General features: G+C 40.7%; 1 protein-coding gene across 1 annotated transcript in view; it reads right to left on the reverse strand.

Moving 5' to 3' along the window:
* Window positions 1–27: 27 nt before the first annotated feature.
* Window positions 28–17,556, reverse strand: part of LOC136319452 (ryanodine receptor 2) — a gene marked incomplete at its 3' end in the record, with an annotated part of 236,616 nt that continues 219,087 nt past the window's right edge. The window contains exons 41-47 of the mRNA XM_066252709.1: window positions 13,288–13,423; window positions 12,589–12,775; window positions 10,904–11,009; window positions 8,542–8,662; window positions 3,718–3,887; window positions 1,614–1,834; window positions 28–118 (exon numbers count right to left, since the gene is read on the reverse strand). Of these exons, the coding sequence (XP_066108806.1) occupies window positions 28–118; window positions 1,614–1,834; window positions 3,718–3,887; window positions 8,542–8,662; window positions 10,904–11,009; window positions 12,589–12,775; window positions 13,288–13,423 (1,032 nt within the window). The remainder of the gene's footprint in view (window positions 119–1,613; window positions 1,835–3,717; window positions 3,888–8,541; window positions 8,663–10,903; window positions 11,010–12,588; window positions 12,776–13,287; window positions 13,424–17,556) is intronic.

Consider the following 17,556-nt stretch of genomic DNA (forward strand, 5'->3'; position numbering starts at 1 on the left):
ATCATAATGAACGTGTCCTAGCCTTACCTTAAGAGGCATCTTTGAATGTTCGTTTAACAACGGCACATCGAACACTAGTCTTCTGAGCAAGTGCTGCATCATGGAAGGTCTCAGTTGGCTGGTGAGACAGAGCTAGTTTTAATTATGGAGCTAACGTGTCTAAACTAAGTAGATTCAACTAAGTGAAATACGTCAAGATCCTGTACCTATACCTCTCTTTGGAAGATGTTACTTTAGGTGCACCCAATCCAAAGATTACCATATTTCTCCATGTATAAGACATTCCCATGTGTAAGATGCACCTTAATTTGGGGACTCAAAATTGGAAAAAATAACGTAATACATAAAGCTACTGAACTCAAGTTTTATTTATCATAAAATTCATACAACTCCTCATCCACATGAAAAAGTGGGAAATGCAAGTAAATACAACCACTGTATAAGACACACCCAGTTATTAGACCCCAAATTTTTCAAAAAAGGGTATGTTTTATACATGGGGAAATACAGTAACCAGTAGTTACACAATTTTAAAGGAGGCTCCACTGCACCTCACCCCCCGTCCCCTGGCCAGGTGTGAATGCTGAGCCTCATCTGCACTGAAGATGTTCCCCACTCTGGCTCCCTGGCTCCTAATGCAGAGCCCCTAACCCCACGGTTCCCCCTGAGTGACTGCGTCTCCCCTCATTTCCAGTGTGGAAGGGTCCCCAGGGACTGGACTGGAAGCAGAAAGATGAGGGAGTGAGGGGCAGGAGGGAGAAAAAGGCTGAGGCTGAAACTGTACCGAAGGATAAAGGGAAGAGCACATAGTGCACAGGCGACTCTGCCAGCTTCACTCATTTAACGTGTAGAGAAATCTGAGAAATATGTATTTCCATCCCATTTTACAGAATTTTTGGATCAGGGAAATGACAGAAGTGATTTCCTAATCTTGCATCTCCCTCAGTCCCATCTGGTTTCTGAACCCCCACACTTCACTGTGAGTGAAAACCTTCCCTTCACAACATACTGCTGGACAGCAAACCACATCCAAGGGCTCCTGTCCAATAAGAAAGGAGCCTCCATCCTTGCTAGGGCCTGAGGAATTGTCCCTTTCACTGTCAGAACATCAGTGGGAGGGATATGGTTCTGGATTTCACAGGAAGGCATTTGGACACTTCTACCTACAGGAGAGGTTTTCCATGCTGGAGCAAACAGCCTTCATCACTGCCACACATAAGCAACGCTTTAATATTATACTCTATCATGTTTTATATTGCATAAGGCTCTCCTTTGTTTCTGTCCTGGGCAAGGAATGAAAATACAGTCTCAGGAGAGAATGTATCTATCTCACACTGAAACAACCCTGACTCCTCACACAGTCACTCACCCCTCAACATCTATAACAACATGTTTACCTTCACTGTACCCAATGGCTAGACTTCCTTCAGAGGCTCAAAGGAATGCTCCTGAACTTGACTCACTCCTTAGTACATAAGACTACCTAATAGAAATTAAGTTTTTCGTACAGAAATTATTTCCAAAATTCATAACAGTTTGTCAAGGGCCACCTAGTAAATAAATTGTCTTTCTTAAAAAAGAAGACACTTGGTATAGAGTTAGTTCCCACTCACCCACAAATGGAGAGCAAACAGACTTCGATGGAATCCCGCTGGGCTTTGGTGAGTGAGCAGCCCTTAGAGAGTCTGTACACGGTGTGCAGTAAGGAGTCAATGAGAGAAGCATGGTGCTCCGTGCCAGCAAACAAAGGCGCACACCTTGTCAGCAGCGGCAGCACGGCCGTGCAGAGGTACCGATTGAGGGCCAAGGCCATGTCCGTAGCACTCAAAGCAGCCTAAAATGGAATCAACATGTTGATGTGTAATTTCAGTATCTAGAAAATGATAAGAATATGAAAAATGGAAATGTATTCTTCCATTGTAGCTTAAAATGTGGTTCACATGATTTTTACCACTAAAACTACCAACTTTTGGCTGCTTGTCAATAGATAAAAATAAATGAAGTGATATCTCCTCAAAATGTCCAACAGCTAAGAGGTTCACATTCTAACAAGGTATCAATAGTAGGAGAAATAAAAAAATAAAAACACTAATGATATCAAATAATGTGAGTACTTTACTAGGGGAGAAAAGAGAAAAGAGCTTATCCTCATAATACACTTCATATTCATAAATCCTTCCTGAATTCTATTCATTAATACTATTTATATTCCTATGCATGTCCATCAGCATCAATAGTCAAAGGTTGATTTTCTTACTATGTTATCAACTAGGTGCAACATTTCATGTGAACACACCTGAAGAAAAAAAAATTAAGTTTCATTTTTATGAATATTTTCTCATGGTTTAAATGAAAGAGTTACTGTCTAACTAAAAATCTATTTTCCTCTGAAATAAAAAAGAACCATCTAGCTGAGAATAAAAGAAGGTATTATTAAAACAACTGGACAACATTTAGAGCTACAGCTTACTCCACAATGTTTCAAACAGCAGATCATTTGCAGATTCTTGATGTGGTCACTGGATACACAGGACAGATTTTAACCTCTCTGTACACTGACAAATTAAGACACCAGAATGATATTGTAATTACATGATTCAACAATGTCCATTAAACCTTCTTAATACTTTAATTGCTTTATTGAGAAGAATAATTGTTTGGTCAACTCAGAGATTATCAGGAGCCACTATGACCTTCCAAATTAGGGTTCTATGACTTTTCTACTGTCTTCAATTGCACCTGATCAGAAGTCTTGTATTTTTTTTTTTTTGTATTTTTCTGAAGCTAGAAACGGGGAAAGACAGTCAGACAGACTCCTGCATGCGCCCGACTGGGATCCACCTGGCATGCCCACCAGGGGGCGATGCTCTGCCCCTCTGGGGCATCGCTCTGCCGCAACCAGAGCCACTCTAGCACCTGGGGGAGAGGCCAAGGAGCCATCCCCAGGGCCCGGGCCATCTTTGCTCCAATGGAGCCTCGCTGTGGGAGGGGAAGAGAGAGACAGAGAGGAAGGAGAGGGGGAAGGGTGGAGAAGCAGATGGGCGCCTCTCCTGTGTGCCCTGACCAGAAATCGAACCCGGGACTTCTGCACGCCAGGCCGACGCTCTACCACTGAGCCAACCGGCCAGGGCCATATCATTCTTGAGGCTGCAGTTTTCTCTGCTATTCAATGAATTACTTGAGGAAATGGTCTATTATATTTTCTGTTTACTCACTGCTTGCCTGAAAATATAACAGGTACTCAGTAAACATTTGGTAACAATATATGAATAAGTAAAAACGGGGTCCTTGGGTTACGACACAGTTCCATTCATACAACGGTGATCTAACTCAAATTTTGGTGTAAGTCAAAACACACCCTAGCCTAACACAGTCAGAACACTTGTACTTTTAACAGTCCAAAATGGCATAGGTAAGCGTACTGAGGGATGCCAACTCATAGGTCTTATTCATAGGCCTTATTACCGTGTATTCTTCCGCTGCATGCAACCAAACTAGTTCACCACATAGTCCGTAAGTACAATGCTAATGGTGTAGGTCAAAGCACTCACATCTCAATTCTTTTTAAGTTTTTATGGGAGTGTGTGTCGTAAACTCAAAACGTCATATGTTGAGACTGTCGTAACCCGAGGACCCCTCTGTATGTCTAAGAAAAACAGTAGCATATGCGAGAGACTGCAGTCAAAAGTTGAGGAAGCCAAAAACTCAAATCATTACCGTATCTAAAGAAGCAGCAGCCCGGAGATCTGGCAGAAAGCCAACCTCTAGAAGATGGAGGAGGAAATCTTGAACCTCAATTCCATAGACCCTGTCAAGGAACAAAACCATGGCTGCCTTGTGATCTGGGCAAAACCCTGCAGACATGTCGGGCTCCACCACATTCCCATCTAAAAGAGAGAAGGAGACACGTAGTCAATGGCCCAGCTCTCACAGATCCCAAGTAGCTGCTTTCCAGCCTCCTTGTGGTTTAAGTAAAGTTATCTGTTGAATGATTTTCTTTTATTCTGCTGAGAAAGCAAATGCTCAAATTGGCTGAGGGCCTATGACTGTGCAATTTAAAAGCAAGGTCACTTAAATGTTATTTGCATATTCATTTAACTGCATATGTGATAAGGACATAGCAGTATGCTAGTGACTGAGAAGGAAATGAAAAGGTATCTAAAATCCACATTGTAAAACCAAGAGTAAATACCATGAAAAGTTCGACTGTAAAGTAAGGTTTTCACTCTTTTCAAGAATAGCAGCCTCCTTCACACATTAATAAAACTCATTTGCCACTATGTGATAATCATGGTACATTTACATATTTATCAGGTAGATAATTACAAAATGGTGAAACAACTCTACAAAACCAGTTTGACTTTCAAATGAAATATGTTTCATGGCCATAATTAGAGGAGAATTTACAACATTTAAAACATGTTCAAAAGTCATACTATTTTCTCTATCAATAACACTGGGGAACAAAATTTTTGTTACATCCACAAAAACATTTGTTCTTACCTAATTCAAGTATGCTGATCTCAAATCTGACATTAGTTTTTCTCTGTAAGCTATAGTTTTTTGCAATTCAAGATTTTAGGTTTTCATCTTATTGTAAAATTTTCAACATTTAGTTTAACATAATGAAGTAGAATGTCTTCTTGGGCATCATCTTTGTGAAAATAGAATAATTTATATAATGCAGTAAATACACTAATACACTAAAAGATATGATTGCATCAGAATTTGTCTATAATTTTAAAATAGAACATATTAAAACAGTTATTTTAATCATAAAATTTGCACAAAACTTATTTAAATTCTATTCAGGCAAAAGTTTGTGTTTGTAGCTCTTGCGTTTGTGTACTTGTTGAAGACAATCTCATTTGATGCTCCAGCAGTAGTCTGTTCACAAACAGCTCCAAGATTTTCGAAAAACTTATCAAGGTGACTGTTCAGGAAGTGAATCTTAACGCTCATGTTACATCCACTGTCGCGGAAAGCCAACAGCATCCTTTGAACCAGAAGTTCATAGTTTTCTGCTTTTTTGTTGCCAAGGAAGTTCTTTGTAACTGCCACAAAAGACTGCCATGCTGCTTTTTCCTCCTTATTCATCTTCCTGGCAAATTCTTCGTCACATATGAGGGTTCGAATTTAAGGTCCATCGAATACACCTGCTTTTATCTTCTCGAAAGACAAGGCAGGAAAAGCAGAAATAATATGTTGAAAGCATTCACTTTCTCTATTCAAAGCCTGAACAAACTGCTTCATTAAGCCAAGTTTGATGTGAAGTGAGGAAAAAATGATCCTGTCTCAATTAACTACAGGTTCATTCAATATTTTGCATCCCTACTTCCAGAGCTTCATGTTTTGGCCACTCCTTCTGTGTCCAGTGTTTCTCCTGAGCTCGGCTGTCCCACAAACACAGAAAGCAAGGATACTTTGTGAAACCTCTCTGTTGTCCTAGCAAGAAATTTACCATTTTAAGATCCACACAAATGATCCAGGTATGCTCTTCATACTTCAGAAAGTCGAGGACAATTTTTATGTCATTCTTCCTAAGTCATTCAGTTTGGGTTGACTAAACTGCTGAGGGGTTGTTAACTGCTTGGCATCAGAAGAAGACCCTTCAGATTCTACAACCATTTCCTCATGCATCTCATCAAAATACACTTGATCACCATGTTCACTTTCCTCATCCTTAGAAGAAATAAAGCCATTGAAAACCGGAACCGGGAGTGTCTCAGAGTGTGGGATAGGTCGTATTGCTGAAGGAATATTAGGATATGTGATCATATGCCATTTTTTCTTGCTGATGCCCTTTGTATGGAACAGACAGAAATAACAGTCACTGGTGTGGTCCCTAGGTTCACGCCAAACCATGCGAATACTAAAAGGAATTCCTTTGCGTTTTCCTTTTGTCCAATCACGAAGTATTTCCTCACAATTATGACACACAATATGAGGAGCCCAATTCTTGTCCTGATTGCTAAGGGGAACTTGAAAATAGGCAATTTATGTACATGTCACAAATGATGAAATATTGCACCTTTAATGTTGAAGTGTGTAACAGCCACATATATAACAGAAGGTGTCAGGACTATTCTTACATTTCCGCCTACTCGAAGAAGCCATGATTTAATCATAAAACAAAATAAGAGGGTGTTTTTATCAGATAATAATTTTTTACATTTAAATACAACTACAATTATGTAAAAGTGATGTTTGTAAAACATTAATTGCCTTGTGGTTATGTTCAATCCTAGAGTCGCTGCCCTTTAAAAACCAAAGCATGCCATTAACTATAACAAAAAGAAATTAAAATAGCATAAAAACTAGAGCATGAACCAAAAAACGGATTTCAGATTTGGAACCAGCGATGCAGAAATATATAGAAACAGTTCTAAAACCTCATGCAACAGAAAATGAAAAAAATATTGTTCCCCAGTGTCAGTGTTGATGTCTATATAAATTACTAAATCCCTTATTATAATGTCACAGATTCATAGGTTAGGGTACATTAATATGAGGAATTACAGGATTATGTGTCAACTTAAAATATTCTGAAAGTGGTATGTTTGACCATGTGATTATAATGCTAACTCCTTCTCATAACACACCACTAATGTTCTACAAAGAATACCACAGAATCTTTAATAATGATGCAGGGTTGAAGAAAGAAGTATCCAAGATAAGATGATGCATGACCATAATCATCCCAAAACAACAAAGTTACAACTTTTTGTTTTCATTCATAGTCAATGATTGAATTTGATATTTACATCATGAAGAGAAACAAATGTTTTTTTAAAAAAATTAAGACTAAGGTTGTACACCTACTAATTTGCAAAATTATATTTAAGCCAAGTAAAAATGGATTGTAAAATCTAACCAAGCTGATTCAGTCAATAGTGTTAAATCAGTGTGTCATATTTTCAATTAAAAGCCTGTAAGAAATTCCTGGGCACTGTCTATGTTCTTAGTGCTTGTTATCACTAATTTGACCTTAAACTCCAGTTCCAAATCTGTATGTCGCTAGCATTATTCTTATCTTTATCCTGACATGTCAACTTTGTGACTCAAAATGTAAGGGAAAGAGTTCCTGTTTAGCTCAGTGATCAGAGAGCCTAGTGTGTAGATGTCCTGGGTTCAATCCCTGGTTGGGGCACACATGAGAAGCAACCATCTACTTCTCCATCCCTCCCTCTCCCTTTTCTCTCAGTCTTCTCCTCTTTCAGCCAGTGGCTCAGTTGGTCTGAGTGTCAGCCTCAGGCACTGAGGATAGCTCAGTTGATTTGAGCATTGGCCCCAGATGGCAGTTGCCAGGTGGATCCCAGTCGGGGCACATGAGGAAGGCAGTCTATCTCCCTTCCTCTCACTTAAAGAAAAGAAATGTAGGGGAGAGAAAAGATATTTTACTTAAGTAAACCAACATGAGTTTGAAGAGAGGGGGAAAAGAAAATGAGGATAATCTTTATACACACACACACACACACATATAAAATTGCCTAAAGTGGAAGAGACAAAGAGCTCTGGGACAGTTTTTAAGTTCTAACTTTCCCTAAAATTATAGCAAGTGTTTAATTACTATTGTTGCTTATGTCACCTTGAAGATGTGGGTTGGTGCAGCTAGCACACATGAAACTTTATGTCCTCAGAGAGGCCATGTGCCATTTCTGCTGTAGTCCAGGGCAGTGCAGGTCCCTGTGGTTGAACCACCCACAGCCTGGCACCTGCACTTCACTCAGTGCTGTCTGAGCCTGCTTTCCTGCCCATTCACCCTGGGCAGCAGGGGCGGGCCTGGGGTGGGGGTGGGGCTGCTGGGTGATCACACACATAGGAGACTGATTGTATTAAACACACCTTTGAGTTAATATTGAAAAACAAATCCCAAGCAGTTTCTACACCAAAAATGAATGACATGTTGGAAAAGGACAATAAATGAGTCAAATACAAGAAAAAAAAATTTTTTTTAATTTTCTCTGTAATCTTGAAAGAGAGTACTTATTTTAACATACTGGTAATTTTTAAACCTCTAAGTCAAAAGCTACTATCTCAGAAAAAAGCATTATAAGATAGTAAAAATAAAAACTATCAAAAAGAGTTAAGGAATTGTGGTAAAGAAAGGCAGAAAAGCTCTGGCCAGGTGGCTCAGTTGGTTAGAGCACCATCCCAATGCGCCAAGGTTGTGGGTTCGATCCCCTGTCATAGCACATGCAGCAGTCAGCCAATGAATGCACATAGGGGTGGAACAACAAATTAATTTTCTCTCTTTTTCTCAAATCAATCAATAACTTTTTTTAAAAAAAGAGATATGAGCAAAGAACACCAGAAGAGAAATTAGGTAAGATAAATGAAGTGTTTAATTCCTGACTGGAAACATCACTGTTTAAAAGTAATGAGAATAGAAAATATTTTATAAAATAATGTACTTTACAGTCATTTTCTTATTTTAAAGACTCTTAAGTAGTGTCCTTAGGCTGCAGCAAGGGAAATGCTAAGCACTGATGATATCATGTCAGCCACCATCCTACTAAGCTACAAACAACTGGGCCTCACCTTTGGCAACTGTGGGCATCTGAAAAGCGATGCTGATCACGCCCACCAAATCTCCCAAAGGAATGAGGGATCTCAGAATGGATCTGATCCTGATGGCTTCTCCCTTCCCAGCATGAATCAACTGCAGGAAGAGAAAAAAAAAAAGGAAGATTAGAATCACTTTGTGAAATCAACGTTATAATTCTATCTACAAACTTAAAGTATAAGAATCTAAATCTAAACTGATTTTGTATTAAGTATCCACTTAAAGTTAGGTCTCAGTACAAAACTGTTGTTTCAGGCTTATAGACAGATATTTACTTGCCCACACAGTTTCTATGATGTCAACATATACCCAGTTATACACTATGGTATAACCAGCTGGTCTATCATCAGAGCACTAGTTCTATCTTCTTTGAAGTATTAAAATATATTGAGATTCTGATCAGTCTGTTAATGTTTACTTCTCCAAAATCACAAACAAATACCTATCTACAACATGAGCAATAATACAAAAGAAAAAAAAGTTATCTTTAGGTCCTGAATACATACTAATATTTATGACTGATTTAGCTTTTCAGGCTTTGTGATGAAAATATAACTGCATATCCATCTATAGTCCACCCTGAATTGTCCCAAGGATGGATTGACAATATGGGTGGAAATGGTGAACATAAACCTACAGGTCTTTTGAACTGTCACTAGCTAATGAGGTACCTATGAAGTTGTGACTGTGACAGTCAGGAATCTGAGCCAGCCCCGGAAGAGACCACAGGCTTCTGAACCATTTGGGCATCTACGTCCTTCACCACAGGGTATGAAACACAGGTGTAAGTTCTGATACATCGGAGGCCCTCAAATAACAGCTACTGAGATGAATAAATTTCAGAAGTGCCAAGCTTAGTCCCCTATTAAGTCACTTAGATTTTTCCCCTTAATAGAGCACAACAAAAGACTTCTGTTATGCCTAACCAGGTGGTGGCACAGTGGATAAACCATCAGACTAGGACATGGAGAACCCAGGTTCATAAAGTCGCTGACTTGAGCGCAGGGTTGCTGGCTTGGCTTGGGATCATAGATGTGACCCCATGGTTGCTGGCTTGAGCCCAAAGGTCACTGGCTTGAAGCCCAAGGTTGCTGGCTTCAGCACAAGATTGCTGGCTTGAACAAGGGGTCACTTGCTCTGCTGTAGCCCCCTGGTCAAAGCACAAATGAGAAAGCAATCAATGAAGAACTAAGGTGCCACAACAAAGAATTGATACTTCTCATCTCTCTCCCTTCCTGTCTGTCTGTCCCTATCTCTAACTCTGTCTCTGTCAAAAAAAAATAGACTTCTGTTATTAAACAAAACTTCTCTCTTGTTTCCTTTGATCTTTCACTTTAACAGGAAAGAGAACAAATATTGTGAGCATAAAGTGTTTCATCTGCAATCACTTATAGCATAAAGATTTTGAAAATCTATTTTTATGATTAAATTCTCATCAGCAGTAAGTTTTTACAAAATCACATAACTAGGTTTTCGAATATTCTGACATTTCTCCATTCTGTGATTCCTCTGTTCACAACAAAAGATTTTATCAAGAAAGCAAGAAACTTTTAAGTAATGGGTATGAGAGAAAAAGACTCCCCATCCAGAAAGTCCCAGCAAACAAGGGAAAATCCCCTTAGAGGTCAAGGCTGGGAGAAAGGTGATCTGTAAACAGCAGTCACCTGCTTCCTGCTCTGACCAACCTGGAAGGGTGCGTACCTTCTACACCCAAGTGCGTCAATGTCTCATACTCTGTGCTGTTTCCCACTAGCAGGTACTAATTTTATGGGCCCTGACAAGCATTATTTAAAGGAATATAGAATGAAACAGAACAGATTGGAAAATAAAGAAGAAAATGTCAGAACATATTACAGAATAAATTACTTAACTGTAATGTCTCATGAAACTTTCATTTCATCTTGGTCAGAGAGTCCAGAAAACACTAATGGGTCAGCTCTGAATAGCTTTTTCTTCCCCCAAAACTTCCCCCACGTCACTTTCCCCTAAACCGGGGCCAGGAAGAAGCAGCCCCCACACAGGGACTAAATACAAGAAAGTGGCTCGACAGGAGTGGCTGCTTTCTGCATGCGCTACAACAGGAGGGAAAATACGTTCTTCAAGTGTCAGGGATTAGATGAGTTTCAGAGATCTACCAGTAACTGACTATTCTACTCATGACCTGTACTGAAATCATGTAGCTAATTCTTACATTTCCAACTAAACCCTCATTCAGCAATTAGGACACGTGCTATTTTTAAAGAGCATGAAGTTCATTGGTGCGTGCTGCGGACTGCTCCCAGCTACGGTTCCTTCACAGAGGAGCCAGGGTGCTGCTTATGAGCCCCAGAGACTCACGTGCATTTCAGGTGCGCAGCGTCCTAGCAGGTCGATGAGAGCGGCGTAGAAAGTCATGATGGCATTCCCCATGTGGATGGTGTCATCCTCTTCCTCCTTGGTGTCACTTTCATGCATTATTTCAAAGAAACAGAAACAGGGTAATGCAGTGACATTTTTGGCTTATTCCATATTCTCAGGGGTGAGGGACAACTCGGTAATTCATTCTGCCTCTTACGATGCTTCTTTTGAATGTGGTTTAATTATAGCTGGACGTTTTAAAGCAAAATGACAGTGGGTTAAAGACCAGATTTGAGATTCTATCCTATGAACACCTTGTGGGAACCTGAACATTAAGATCCTTTCAAAAAGGAAAATGAAGAATTGCTAATTTAAAGATTCTGCCCATTTGTAGTGGCAGAAAGCTTATTAACAAATTAATTAGTGGAAGGTTTTGGAAAGTTTAGGACACGTTAGTGAACAGACACACTCAGAGAAAGGGTGACAAAGGCCTGTTCTAGATCATACATACAGTCACATATATAAGGCTCCCAGTACAGAGTTTCACCAGAGTAAGCACTTTATAAATGTGAAAATTTCATTATTCATCTCTTACCCAACAACCCTCTCCCAGTAATCCAGCATGTCTCCTCCCTTGTAAGAAAAACACATATACCTCTCATTGTCTCACTGATGAGAGACAAGTCTAGATCTAGATGGCCCTGGGCAATCACATTATTCCTCCTTTGGGAGCTCAGCTGCCTCAGCTGGACTCAGAGGGCTGACCAGTGACAGGGAGGCCTTGCTGCCCACTGTTCCTGGCCTGTATGGCTGTACCAGGGGCCTCAAGCGCACTCGTACTGGTATGGGGCAGGGCCAGAACTCCTGATATGTTTTTTACTGTTTAAAAAAATTGAAGGCTCTCTGGTTCCTCTATAGCTGACTGATAAATACATTACCTGCTCATGAAATCCTGCCTGTCTGGACCCCTGGTTTTGGTATGGGCAGAACATCCAGGCAACAAGGGTGTGCGGAACCCCTTTTATGTTTGGAATTTCACCTCCAATAGGCCCTATGTTACTTCTTTACCAGTAACGTCAGTAATAGAGATGCATGACCCCTAGCAGAACGGTCACCTCCCAGATTAAAAAAATAGGTGCATCATGCCTCGATTAGTATGTGTCTATTGCTGAAACCAAGTGTTAAAACATCACTATGGACAAAAGCCAGGTGGTTACTGCCTTCCTGCCATCTCTGAGGCTTTAACCAAGCAGTGCACTCCTAGAATGAGGCCACCTCTTTTCTGGACTAAGTCCCCCCTTCTCTTGCTAAAGGTCTCTTCCTCTCTTACATTGGTAATGAAAACTCACAGTAGCTAGCTTCCCACTAAACTCTACTCCAAATTCAAGAGCCCATCTGCCATCATCTGTAATAACTAAATTTGCCAGAGCCCCTGGACAAAGTCACCGCGTACAGTCTCCCACAGCCTGAATCCCTCCACTAAGGACACAAGGTCTTCCTTGGGTCTCTATTCCTTCAGCCCTTCCCAGCAGTACACCCCATCCAGTCCTCCATATCTAACACATCTGATTTCCAAGGGGAGCAATCGCAACTTACATTTCAATTAATAGAATGCAAATTATACTTTGTAAAATTTCAAGTCAAGTAGCACAATTTACTTTTAAGAGTGTGTATATCAGACCTACAGGGTTTTACCGGATCCACTGGTTGGCGAGGGACCATCTCGACAAGGGTCCTCAGCTATTTTGATGGCTTCCTCCATGGCCGCGAGCAGACCATTCCCGCCCTCCCCCCGCAGGGCAGGACCAAAGCACTCCGGCCTCCGGATGAGCAGTCTCACCACGACATTCGCGTTCTCTTCCACACTCTCCCCTAAAGTCAATGGAAACATGAGGACGCAAACATGGATCATATGGATGTTCTGAGCAAATAAGGTCATATTAACTCATTTATAGTTAAAGAAAAATAACTAAAACCAATGAACACAGTGGTAAATCCAACACTAAAATTCAGATTACTAGTTGTATGTGTACAAGATAGTCATTTTCTATTCTTGCACTTAAATTTTTCAAAGTAAAGAAAAGCATTCCAGAGACAATACTGTTCATTTGTTAGTCATTTATAATTTGAAGCCATAGTTCTAAACATTATTAGAATCCAATTATAACAATTCATAAGAATGTACATGCTAAAATTTTAATTTAATGAATTATAGCATCACTATCAAAACAAGTATTATAAATTGCTATTGTAAAGATTGATTATATAATATTCAATTTCTTAGTTCCTTCATAAAAGTGCTGGGATATATTATTATTTTATATAACTGTTTTTATGCAGTTTTAATAATGACCAAAGAGGACCTCACAAGCAAGCAGTCCTACCGTTACAGAAGACAGCAAATCTGAGAAAGTCAAGATATCTCTCCCCCTCAACTGGGTTCCACCCAATGTCTGGATACCCCTTGGACACCAGCATCTGGCAACTCTGCAGTCCACAGCCAGCCAAATATCGGACAACCTATGAACAGGACAAGGAGCAGAAGTGTGACGCCTTGGGTAACAAGTCAGATGCTTACACTAAACACAGTGAGTGATATGATGCAAGCAGGCTTTGTAACAAATGCAGCTTTGAAAGTTCTATTTAATCTCGTGGCAATCCACATGAAGAAATATTCAAGAATCACAACAAAGTACTATCAAAAATATTTATAAACCAACTCTGTGAAAGAAAATATTCCTAAATTTCCTATCATTTAATCTGTGAATTTTACTTATAAAAATAAATTCTGTAACTTGATAAGCTTCCAAAATTTCTAATGATCTCTGGCCCATCTGAAATAGTGAAAGATCCTTCTAATATACAGAGATATTTAAAGTGAATTACATCCAAAATGACAGATCAGTTCAACAGGAAGAAGGGAGTGAATACCCACAGAGGAAATGAGAAAATTTCAGCCCAATGTCCCTGGCTTTACATCTGACTTGCGTCACTTACTGCATCACTCAGAGCAAGTTACTTAACTTTTTAAAACAGCCTGTCTATAAAATTTGGGATAATACTACCTACCTTTTATTATTGTTGAATTTAACATATCAAAATTTCTGCTTAGCCTTGCCCTTTAAAATATTTTTATTTGAATGTTGGTCCTCTACAATATTTCATAACTGATCCAGTTTTAAAAGAAATCCCTAAAGTTGTCATCATCAATGGAAATCGACTGTGAAAAAAACAACTTATCAAATGAATTAAATTATATCTAGCTCAAGCTAAATCAGTTTTGAAAAGAAATAAGTAATAATAATTAAAAATATATCAACTCTATCAAGGTTAATTTGTGTACAATAAACTCATCTAATTAAAGTATAAGGTCAATGAGCTTTGAGAGACTGTGAATATCTCTAAAACTGTATTTTTTTACAGGTCCCATGCCTCTAACAGTCTCTCCCTCCATATAAGCCTGGGCCTGGACAACCTATCACCTGTCACAACTCATTAGCTTGCACATTCTACAACACTTGTGTAAGCAATCACCTAGCACATCTCCTGTGCCTGCTCTTCCCCTCCCAGTAAGGATATTGAAATTCATTCACGCTGCGGCACAATTCAGCCCTCTTCACCTGTTACTGTCTAACAGCACCCTGCTGTATATGAACACATCCAGCTTTCATTATCCCTTCACTAGCTGATAGACATTTGAGTCACACTCAGTTTCTGGCTAGGATGAACATTCACGAGCATATCTGTGCATGGACATGCACTTGTCTTTCTATGCAGCAAATAACCTAGGAGTACAAAGGCGAGCCTGCAGTTTCTTCCCCACTGCAGAAGAGGGTGCCTTACTTGTTCCACACCCTCCTCAACATCAGGCTTCATCTGCCTTTTTAATACCAGCCATTTCAACCAGTGTGTAGATTAACAAGATTTTAAATTATATATGGGAGAACACTCTGAGGTTAATCAGAGATGTAAAGCTTCATGGCCCTTGAGAGGCAGGGAGGACATTTAGGAAGACACACTTTCTCATGCCTTAGACAGCTGTGCACTGAGTGACAACCCAGGGACAAAGTCATAGACAACACAGAAAAACTGCCCAACTCAGAGCTGAACATTATGGTAGGGAATAGATTTTTTTAATGCATAAATATATAGATTTCAGTAAAATATATTTATTTTAAAATATAAATATAATTTTAAACTATATTATATAAATAGAAAATGAAAATGTATTTTTGTGTATATAATATACAAACATATATTTTCAACTTTAGAACATAAAGCAGAAAAGAAGACAGGAAGAGATTAAGTGAGCAGAGAGGAAGTTTCAACTTCAAATAGCATGAATACGGAAAAGCAAAAAGGAAAGTGAATTTGGAACAGTGACGGGAAAGATGTCAGAAAAGAAGCCACAAGGACTTCTGGCAGAAGAAAACTTCAGATGGAGGGAAGAGCAGGTACAAAGGCCCTGAGGCAGGAGTATGCCAGGCAAGTTCCAGCACCAGCAAGGAGTCTGTATTGCTGAGCAAAAGGAGAATCAGTAGTGGTAGAAAAGAAGAGAGACTAACATGGCTGGTGAGGTGTCTTTCATTTTCGCTGGAAGCAAGGTAAAAAGTCTTTAAAGAGTTCTAAACAGAAGATTGATAAGATCCTTTAAGAGTCTCATTCAGACAGTTACATAGGGGAGCAATGGAGCAATCCCAGAAGACAATTAAGAATGCAACTGCAATTAAAAAGTGGGGGAAACCTATCTTATATTCTGGCAAATATATATGTGGCTCAATATTCTTAAGAGTACACAGCCTGGGAAAACAAGATGGTGATGGAGTAGGCAGACATACCAACTTCCACCTCCTATAACCAAAGTGGAATACAACTTAATTTTAAGAACAATCTGGAAAAACCAACTTTGGACTAAACTAAGAAGACTCTTCAACCAAGGATCACTGAAGAAGCCACACCGAGACTGGTAGGAAAAGCGGAAACACGGAGAGGGCTGCCCAGCTCCCAGGAGCAAGCGGTAGCCCAGAGAGACTCGCATGGTGGGAAGTGAGTTTAGCAGAGGGGGAGGGTCCTGAGTCCCAGAAACAAAGCCCCAGTATGCAGCCCCAGAGCCTAGAAGAGGTGTATGGACAATATTTAGCTTGAAACAAGTCAGGATACTGTTTGTGAGAAAGAGACAGATTTCTCAGACCCAGGATTCCTCTTAAAGGGACCAAGCAGAAAACCTCTCTCACAACTACTCACCTGGGGCTCTGGGGGGTGGGGAGAGAGGAGAGGACCAGAGTAGCAGGAAGAGATTACACAATCTAGGAGACACAGGGAGAAACATTTTGAGGGAAAACCACCCTAACCCCTGGGCTGAATCACTCCCAAAATCTGAAGTGAATATTTCCCCTGGAAACAGCAATACCAGCAAAGGGAAGCAGGACACCCACCAGCCAAACAAGCTCTCCCACGGTACTTAGAGCAGTCGTTTAGAACAGTGGTCCCCAACCTTTTTAGGGCCACAGACCGGTTTAATGTCTGAAAACATTTTCACGGACCGGCCTTTAAGGTGGGACGGATAAATGCACAAAATAAAATTATGTGACTGGCGTAAAAACTGTGGTATTTTTAAATGTAATTGTCAAACTTACGAGACAAGCATCAAGAGTGAGTATTAGATGGATATAACAGAGGGAATCTGGTCATTTTTTAAAAATAAAACATCATTCAGACTTAAATACTGGTAAAATGAAATAAAGTAAGTTATTTATTCTTTCGCTACGGACTGGTACCAAATGGCCCACAGACCAGTACTGGTCCATGGCCCGGGGTTTGGGGACCACTGGTTTAGAAGGAGGAAGCTTTCAGGACTACAGTAGTGAATGTTAGGGTCTAAGCTGCAATGCCCCCACCCACACGGCTGAGGGCTCAACTAAGGGCCGGTGGTGGTGGGATGCGGAAGTGTGGTTCCATCAGCAAGGGCAGAAACTGGCTGGCCACAACTGAGGCCCAGGTGTGAGCTCAGTCTTGCCCAGCTGGGGTGGAAGGGACACGCGAAAGTGGTCAAGCCCAGCTGCGGGCCGCATGCAATCCAACCTGTGGGGGAAGGGCGGGAGCCCTGGAAGGGCAGAGGCCAGCCCTTGAGCAAGGGCACAGGAGCACAGCCATGCCTGGCCCACAGGAACCAAGCCTTGCGAACTGATGCACGAGCCACCTCCTCCCACTAGGGTGGAGAGAAAACCTGGAATCAGGCAGAGAACCGCAGCTGAGCAAAGGTGCTCACCCCTTCCCTCAGGGACAAGGCTTGTGGCTGGGCACAGCGCATAACCCCACCCACAGGGGTGGCACAAAGGCCGAAGCCACTGAAGCTTGTACACCGAGCATGTGATCACAGCCCCTCCTGTAAAGGAGAGGTAGAAACCACAGCAACAGCCCCAGTGGGCAGGCACCGGCAACACCAATACCCTAATGCCCTAGGCAGCAGCAGCAGAGGGGGTGGTGGGCCTGCAGAAAGACCACACCTAGGGAACACAGAGGCCACACCCAGTGGACTCCAGTAGCCAAAACATTCTTTTACACAGACAAAATGGGAAGGCAGAGGAATGCAACACGAATGAATCAAGAGAAATCCCCAGAAAAGGACCTGAATGAGTCAGATATAACCAAAT

The sequence above is a fragment of the Saccopteryx bilineata genome, chromosome 1 (genome assembly GCF_036850765.1).
Source record: "Saccopteryx bilineata isolate mSacBil1 chromosome 1, mSacBil1_pri_phased_curated, whole genome shotgun sequence".
NCBI lineage: Eukaryota > Metazoa > Chordata > Mammalia > Chiroptera > Emballonuridae > Saccopteryx > Saccopteryx bilineata.